Below are 9,451 nucleotides of genomic sequence, written 5' to 3'. Positions count from 1 at the left end.
TGGGTCTGTGGCAGTGTGGGAGGGGTCCACGGCTGGACTTAGGGGCCCTCTCATGGGGCAACTTCATACACATTAGAATCTCCACATGGAGATGAAGGTTCAGCTGATAGAACACATGAACACTTATTATTGAGGAGTTAGAGTTGGAACCACTAAGTAATGGTGCGCTTTAACACGAGACTGTAATAGTCAATGGGTTCACATTGGAGGTGGTTTCATTGAGCATTTAAACTGAGAGGAATGTGGGAAGAGATGGCCAGCCATTAAGGGAACACAGCTGCTGGACATTTGCAAGTATGCCAGGAGTGTAGCAAGGTGCTTCAAGGAGGACAATCCTCAGTCACTGGTTATCACTTGACCGCCTGAGAACTGATCTAAATCCAACAGTAGCATCTCTCCAAATGCCATCCCTCATGCGTGAATAACACTCAGGCCTCATCCTGATGCTGAGCCCCCAGGATGATATCGCTCTTCAGGATGCTGTGATCTGTCACTCTACAGCATGGAAGCCAGTATGTGAGTCACCTTACCTTTGTAAAGACATGGAGTGCTTCAGTGGACCATCATATGATCATTGACAAACACTCATGACCCTGCCCACACCAGGAGCTTCCCAAGTTCACATCCAGCATTAGCTTGGCAAATGGGAGAGCTGTGGTGCAGTCTCAACACAGCGTTTATGTATATAGTGCCCTTGTAAATACTAAAGACCACGCAGGACATGTATATGAGCTTCATTCTCATCCCATTAGAGTCTCCACATTACAGTTACAGTCCTCCACATTTTCATTCTGCCAGATAGCAATATGTATGAGGAAACCTAAAACACTGATGACACTGTCACGTTCAGAGAACCATGGCGATTGCCCTTCTGAGACCTGGCACAGGGATTATGTCAAGCCGCGCTAGCCAGGCCATCAAGTGCAAACTAGCGTCCCCACATGTAATAGGCTGGCATCATGAAACTAGGCACACACCTATAACATTGCAGACTCATTGCTGTCCCGCAGTCGATTCAAGAGTCACCAAGTGCAAACTAGGCCCACTGCTCCTAATCTTGCAGATGGAGAGTGGGAACTATTGTCAGGGTAATGTTGGGCAGTAAACACGGTTATGAGTTAATGCTGCAGGCCAGGGGGAAAGGCTAAGGTCTCCGATGATTATTTTAACTGTAACTCTCACCTCAGTCATTACATGGAAGCCACTGAAAAGTACACTTGGTTGGAATGAATCCAACGCAGGTCACAATAAATAACTATAACATACACTGAGAACAGACTTCAGTGCAGCTACATCAGGATAATGCATAACCTTCCAAGAACTACATACTGTCCAACCTCTTTATTCATAGAGGAACTGGCTCTGTTCATGTCACTCCTGGGGCACCTGTTGCACTTGGATACCCGCAATACATTGCACCATATGGAAGAGTGATACACTACCTGAGAACTTGAGGCAGAAACATAAAATATAATTACACACATATATTGCAAAGTATATAGTGATTGAACACCCGGGCCACCATTGCACTCTCAGTACTTATTAACTTTTCTAACCCTACCGCTATGTCTAGGTGCATCCCTGACATCCACAGCAGGGTGGAGACAGCCTGCTGACAGCTAGGCCCTGTTGTCTGAGATGACTTTGGTGTGTGTCCTCTGGGGGGGCTGAGGTCTGGAAGGCCGCAGCCTGCTAAGGGTCTCCTGCTGAGGGGCAGGTGCACCCCCTCAGCCTAACCTGCTGGAGTTGATGGGATCACAGGCAGAGGGGATTTGGAGCAGCCGGACACCCTTGGAGTGTCCAGTGTGGATGCCCCTCACGCTTGCTCAGTTTTTTTGTTTGAATGCAAGGATTGAAATCAGTTCTGATGAAAGCTCATCACCCTGAAATGTTTACTCGTGCACTAGCCCCAGTGAGTTGTGATACAAGCAACATTTAAAGATGGCCTGCAGTACTTAAACCCAAATTGCACCTTCTAAAGATGCAGTTGTAAGGGCTAAAACTGTTTGGACAACATTTGAAGAGCTTCAGGAAGGACCCAAAATGGCACATCATGTAGAGAGCATGCGGCCAGGTTTTTGGATGCCACACTGGAGTTGCTGGTGCAGGATAAGGACCCAGAGAATAGTGCTTATCTTCCCTCAGGAGGCCCTCCAGACAAGTGCTTAGAAGGCAGTGGTAGCAGCTGAAGACCTAGATGCAGTGCAGCAAGAAGTTTAATGACGTTACATGAGTGGTCAAGGTCAGTGAATGTATTCTTACAAGCCATACCCTTCAATTGCACCACCAGCCTCACACTCACTGCTCCATTCACCACATCCCCTTCAGTCAATAATCTATATCAACCTAAACCCAAACTTCACATTCATAATCTGCACCTCACCCTGACACACTTAACATTACTGCAGGCCTCTAACTCACATCTCACAACTTGCCCACAATTAACTTTTCAAATATGGCAGGCACATTCTAACAACTCTGACACAATCACTTTCTTTTATATGAAAAGTCAACCCACAATGGAAGGTAGTAACAGCAAACGAGTCTGGGGCGGTGAGGGGGGGGAGATTGGGTGGGGGATGCGGAGGGGTTGGTGGTGATGGTGGGAACAGGCGCCACTACTGACCCCCATGGAGGAGAAAGTGCTGGGTATAATTGGCACAGTGGCCAGCACCATCATTGAAACCATTGAGATGATGGTATGTTCCTGCATAATGCACTTCTCAAAATCCACTTGACCCTTGTCCTACAATCTGTAATGATGTGCCAGCTGTAGGTGGTGTAACAATGCACTTCTTTCGTTCTTCCCCAAATCCCCTTCCCTCGTCCACAAACCATACCTTGTCCATTTCTGTTTTGACGCCCAAGAACTGCCACCTGACCAAGCAGTGAAGCGTGGAGCTGTAGGCCCAGGGGAGGAGAATGCTGTGAGGTCAAAACACCATCACTTTGAGATGTCAGTTATGTCCACCTCATGTGTCAGATACTGGCACTGCACATACATTACAGGGGAGTATAGAGCTGGGATCCACTCGCAGTGAGTCATTGGGCACAAGTGGATTGCATCCTAGGGGAAAGGGAAAGCATGTGTGCCAGCTCACTGGAGAGCCAGGTCACAGACAAGTTCTGCTGCAGAGAACTTGGATGAGGACTCTGATGGGCCAGTGTACAGGAAAAGGCTGATGGGTGAGCATGCTGAGATGCTTGGTGCATTAGCAGGGCTTTTTATTGTGGACATCGCTGGCAAGGCCAGCATTTACTGCTTTTGAGGACTAAGAGGCTTACTAGACCATTTCAAAGGGCATTTAAAGGTCAACCACATTGCTGTGGGTTCGGAGTCACAAGTAAGCCAGACTGAGTAAGGATACCAGATTTCCTTCCCTAAAATACATGAGTAACCAGATAGGCTTTGAATCAATGATACTTCATGGTCACTATTATTATTGGAACTTCAATTCCACATTTATTAATTGAATTTAAATCCCACCAACTACCATTGTGGGATTTGAACTCATCTCTGGATTATAAGTCCAAAGACTTTACTACTACACCACCATCTCCCCATATCCTCTGAAGCCTGCCACAGAGCTTCCAGTCACTGCCAACAAACATGAAGCAATTGGCTCCAACTTGGTATAAAACTTTGTGCAGAACTTGAAGCTCATCCTTTCCAGCAAGGAAGTGGTGGCCAATCCCATGAGAACACTTGAAGATCCAATCGCGATGTAGCATCAGATGGCTGGTACCTGACCTTCCATTGCAGCACATAAAGCAACCATCCAATGTTTGAATGTTGCCATGGAAGCTCAGACTGAAGTCATGACATCTCTGTTTGTTGCCATGCAACCTCAACTTGGCGCCGTGCAGGCTCAGACCGCTGCCATCATGGCCATGGATACCAGTGCTCAAGCAGTCATGCAGGGTCTGATAGCAGTCCAGCAAACTCCCCTACAACGGATGACTGGGGTTGCCTGAGGCACCACCCCAGAGCAGTGGTAATGGCTCCATGGAGCATAAACCTGCTGCCCCCTCTCAGGCTGACAGCATTCATGCTCCCACCATTGCCAATGCCCATGCTGTTGCCTCTCAGACAGCCAGCCCAAACTGCTGTCACCCATACTGAGGTGGCACAATCCAAACTCAGGCCCTCAAGGCTCACAGCTGCTTAAAGTCATCCTGCAAGCCACCTGCAATCTCTTCCACTGAAATTCAGCATCTTTCCACTGGCATCCACTGGGGTAGGATTGTTTAAGAGCACTCGGACAGGAAAAGATACACTCAAGACAGGTACAAATGATGATGAGTTGAGTATTGCAAGGAATATCGGGTGTGCTATTGGATAAAGTTGATATGGAATGGTTCTTTGTTGGTACAATACCTTTAATTTCAGGATTGTGGCCGAGAGGAAACCATAATCGTCCATAGCAGAGGAATGGTAAAAGTGTGAATTAATAATCTGCAGAATCTTTCAAGGGAAACGAGTCTGAGTATGTGCTCACAGACAGCCTGTCTGGACCTCCGAGTGTGAGCTGCTTCCTCTTCCTAAGGTGGTCGCTGAAGACCTGGTGGTGAGGACCGATTCCTCATGAAGGCCATTGAGGATGCAGGGGACCATCACTTATTGGTCTGATACTGGAGGGCTCTAACTGAACAGTACAGGCAACAATATCATTGTTTTAGAATGTCAATGGTCTGCTCTATGACATTCCTTGTTACATTATGGCTGTCATTGTTGGAGGACTGTCCGCATGTGGCTGTGGAAGGGAATCATCAGTCATTTGTCCAGTGGCTGTGCCTTGTTGCCAAGCAGCCGCCCAGTGCTTTTACAAAGGTGGCTCAAATATGACAGCAGCTGCTGATTGGTGCAGATGAGGGAAAAATGACTGTTTCCAGGATAGAAGGTATTCACCACATGATGTTCTGGGTATGGTCACACACCATCTCCACGTTCAGTAAGTGGTACTCCTTGTAATTTCAGTACAATTTCCCATTGAGAAGTACCACCCGCAAAGCCACTGTACTCAATCGATGGCCCATGAGGAAGCCCACTATCCTGGCAAAGCTACGCACCCACTTCTCCTGCTTCCCTCTGCTTAGAGAGAAGGCAATGAAGTCTCCTCTACTGGTGTACAGGGCCTCTGTGACCTCCTGGATGTAGCATGAATGGCAAAACACAAGGTGTTGGTGCTATTGCCTGTAGTATTCTGGAAAGATCTGTTTGCCCAAAAATTCAGTCATAGTCACCTTAGCGACCACTTGTCAGCCCCATCCTCAACCTGCTCCGAGTCCACAAGTCTAGCAGAGAGCAGGATAGTTCAGTAAGTTCCCTGTGAAGTGCCGCTACCAAACACATTGCTCCTGGCTGAGGTGTAAGCAGGAGAATAGCTTCCTGAAGACCTTCGGTGGGTAGAGCCTCCTGCAGGGTTAGAGGCCTTCTACTCCTCCCTCTGAGAGCAGATGTCTCGTCTGCTGCCCGTGCCTCATCTCCCTCTGATCCTGCAGCCTAACCAGAGTTGAAACCATGGCCCCGATGACTGGGAGCAAGTGGTGACCTCAGAGGCCTTGTAGATACACAGAACTCACTCCAAACATCCAGTACCACTCCCTTCTGTTTTTAAACAACATATGGGTGGAATTTTATGGCCCCCTCCACCGGTGGCATTTTCCGGTCCACCAAAATCAATGGATTTTTGAACAGTTTGCCACATTTTCCAGCCCCTCCCCCGCCAGGACAAGGCTGTAAAATTCCACCTTATGTGTTTGTCAGAGGGCGATAACAGGAGAGGCCAGGTCCAGAATGGCAGGTTGGGCACTAAATCAGTGTTACATACTGACATCACGACCTGCCACTGTGCACACCTCTGGCATACTCACAGGACACTCGTCCTCCATGGTATGGATACTGGTGCAGGCTATGTCATAAGTAACTGGGAGCAACTCCCCTGCCCCCTGTCACCTTCACAACAACCAGATCCTGTAGCAATAGAGCCACCAAAAAACAGCTGAATTTTGCAGCCATTTTCATCTCCAATTAAATTAACAGAAGGTAAATGTAATGCGGTGTAAAGCAGGCTGCTCCCTCACTACTAAGCCTGGGGTGAACCAATCTTACCTCAGCGTTTGTAACTGGATTAATTTGAGAATGTAAATCCCCTCCTGCAGGGGGAGACATTGTAAAGTTTATCACAGGCTGAAATTCAACTTTAAACATTCCACACGGGTTAGGATTAAACACTTGTCCCAGTGACAGCTGATCCTCAGCCAGCCTGTGTTCAGAATGGCTATTGGAGTAATCTGAACTAAATATTTATACGGTAGTTCAAGGCTTGTTTAAGTGGCACCAGTTACTCAGACAGATTCTCATTCTGTAACATATATGGAGAAACTGAACTCCCCCAGTCACAAGCTACAGAAACACACAGCACATTGAGATGGTAATTGTGCCTGAGCCTCTAACACTCTCAGCAATCACTGGGATACAAATTGGTCTTCAGATGTTGTGCAAAATAGACAATGGTTTGTTTATTTCATCACTCATTCAATTGCTGACATATTCAGCTCAATGGGAAAGGAGATAGGATAGTGTGTAAAACAGGCTAATGATTCACTATGGTTCATTTGCACTCCCATCTTAGATGGTTTTCTACATATTCACTACCCCAAACCTACCCCAGTTGGTCAGAAGAAGCTGATTTAATGGCATCCCACTGCCAATAATGAGAATCAAAGTGGTATCCATTAATTCATTCTGATTCTCCTAACCCATCACTTGTACAAGCAGAGTCAGAATACAATCAGGTCTTATAATTTCTCAGTCAGTTGTTGGATGTAAACAGGTTGGAGTGTGTTAGACAGACACCTCATAAACATTCATATCTTGGTTGGGGATTCAAATCCATCCCTGCTGAACAGGCAGGTTTATTCAGTCTATTGGCTATAATAGTCTATTCCAAATGAGTGTGAACATTCTTAACCCAGCTCTCACAACATAAAACAGTTCTAATTCAGTGTTAGTGACAATATCAACTCAATTCAAACAGATTAAAGACAGTCATGGACGGTCAACTTGAGCTGAAACATTAACTTTGTTTTCTCTCCATAGATGCTGCCTGACCTGCTGAGTATTTCCAGCATATTTTGTTTTGATTTCATATTGAAGGGGAGTGGATTATTATCTGAAATGCATATCAATAACACATTTTCCTTTTCGGACTGCCTATCAGAATTTTGGGCACAAGTTGCTCATGGCTTCCCATCAACATTTAACAGATAATAGAATGTACATAAAATGCACAGGATAAAAATCTAGACTATGCTTTCTGGTTTGAGAAGAAAGCATCATATTTGTGCAGTCAGATTTTAGGCAACAGAGCACAGATTTATTTTGTATCTAACCCCGTGCTGTACCTGTCTTGGGAGTGTTTGATGGGTCAGTGTAGAGGGAGTTTTACCCTGTATCTAACTCTATGCTGTACCTGCCTTGAGAGTGTTTGATGGGACAATCTAGCGGGAACATTGCTATGTATCTAGCCTATGCTGTACCTGCCCTGGAAGTGTTTGATGGGACAATATAGAGGGAGATTTATTCTGTCAATAAAAAAAACTTCATCTCACTGCTATTCTTTCTCAAATAAAACAAACTCAAGGCTCATTTGAAGAAATTCAGAACAGGCTTGAATTTCACCTAGAAACAGCTGATGGAGGAGATCTCAATCTGTGATTGGCTTATTAATGCTAAAGCACATGTCAATTACTGAGTGATACTTCAGTAAAGTGAGTGAGGTAGAAACTTAACTTCAGGGGGAGAAACTGGCAGCAGACGAAAAGGAGCTGGCACTGAAGGATATCTGATCTCAACTGGGAAAAACAAGAGGGTTAGAATGGAAGCTGGGAGATACTTTACTGTGTTGGCGCTCGTTTTAATTCATGGAGCCAGGGCTGGAGAATGTGAGTTGTTAAGTAATAAAAGTTTACATAGATTAAGATATTAATATCCAATCTCCCTGGAGTCAATATGGCGTTATTATAGGAGTGCAGACTGAGTTATTTTATTAATAATCTGATCTGACTGGGATCAGTGTGGTGTTATTACAGGGAGTGCAGACTGTGAGTTATTTTATTAATAATCCTGATCTGACTGGGATTAGTGTGGTGTTATCACAGGGAGTCCAGACTGTGAGTTATTTTATTAATAATCCTGATCTGACTGGGAGCAGTGTGGTGTTATTACAGGGAGTCCAGACTGTGAGTTATTTTATTAATAATCCTGATCTGACTGGGATCAATGTGGTGTTATTACAGGAAGTGCAGACTGAGAGTTATTTTATTAATAATCCTGATCTGACTGGGATCAGTGTGGTGTTAATACAGGGAGTGCAGACTGTGAGCTATTTTATTAATAATCCTGATCTGACTGGGATCAGTGTGGTGTTATTACGGGGAGTGCAGACTGAGAGTTATTTTATTAATAATCCTGATCTGACTGGGATCAGTGTGGTGTTATTACAGGGAGTGCAGACTGTGAGCTATTTTATTAATAATCCTGATCTGACTGGGATCAGTGTGGTGTTAATACAGGGAGTGCAGACTGTGAGCTATTTTATTAATAATCCTGATCTGACTGGGATCAGTGTGGTGTTATTACAGGGAGTGCAGACTGTGAGTTATTTTATTAATAATCCTGATCTGACTGGGATCAGTGTGGTGTTATTACAGGGAGTGCAGGCTGTGAGTTAGTAGATTAATAATCCTGATCTGACTGGGATCAGTGTGGTGTTATTACAGGGAGTGCAGGCTTTGAGTTCTTATCTCAATAATCCCGATCTGACTGGGATCAGTGTGGTGTTAGTACAGGGAGTGCAGGCTGTGAGTTAGTATATTAATAATCCTGATCTGACTGGGATCAGCGTGGTGTTATTACAGGGAACACAGGCTGTGAGTTCTTATATCAATAATCTTGATCTGACTGGGATCAGTGTGGTGTTATTACAGGGAGTGCAGGCTTTGAGTTCTTATCTCAATAATCCCGATCTGACTGGGATCAGTGTGGTGTTATTACAGGGAACACAGGCTGTGAGTTATTTTATTAATAATCCTGATCTGACTGGGATCAGCGTGGTGTTATTACAGGGAACACAGGCTGTGAGTTATTTTATTAATAATCCTGATCTGACTGGGATCAGTGTGGTGTTATTACAGGGAGTCCAGACTGTGAGTTATTTTATTAATAATCCTGATCTGACTGGGATCAGTGTGGTGTTATTACATGGGGTGCAGACTGTATGATATTCAGGTAGTGTTTCTGCTTTGGGTGCAACATTACAAGGCACTTCACTGGAGTGTAGTCGGAGAAGAATTGACATCGAGTCATATGGGGTTACTAAAGGTTTGGTCAAAGTATTGATCTTAAGTGGTTCCTTAAAGCAGGAGAGAGAGGTAGAGAGCTCATGGG

At 45.1% G+C, this 9,451-nt stretch overlaps 1 protein-coding gene across 1 annotated transcript in view; it reads left to right on the top strand.

Moving 5' to 3' along the window:
- Nucleotides 1–7,755: 7,755 nt before the first annotated feature.
- The window catches only part of LOC121291468 (H-2 class II histocompatibility antigen, A-U alpha chain-like), a 79,996-nt gene continuing 78,300 nt past the window's right edge, over nt 7,756–9,451 (top strand). The window contains exon 1 of the mRNA XM_041212693.1: nt 7,756–7,947. Within this exon, the coding sequence (XP_041068627.1) occupies nt 7,881–7,947 (67 nt within the window). The 5' untranslated portion in view covers nt 7,756–7,880. The remainder of the gene's footprint in view (nt 7,948–9,451) is intronic.

The sequence above is a fragment of the Carcharodon carcharias genome, chromosome 19, assembly GCF_017639515.1.
Source record: "Carcharodon carcharias isolate sCarCar2 chromosome 19, sCarCar2.pri, whole genome shotgun sequence".
NCBI classification, from domain to species: Eukaryota; Metazoa; Chordata; class Chondrichthyes; order Lamniformes; family Lamnidae; genus Carcharodon; species Carcharodon carcharias.
Note: the sequence above shows the minus strand (reverse complement) of the source record. Positions and strands in the feature narration are given on the sequence as shown.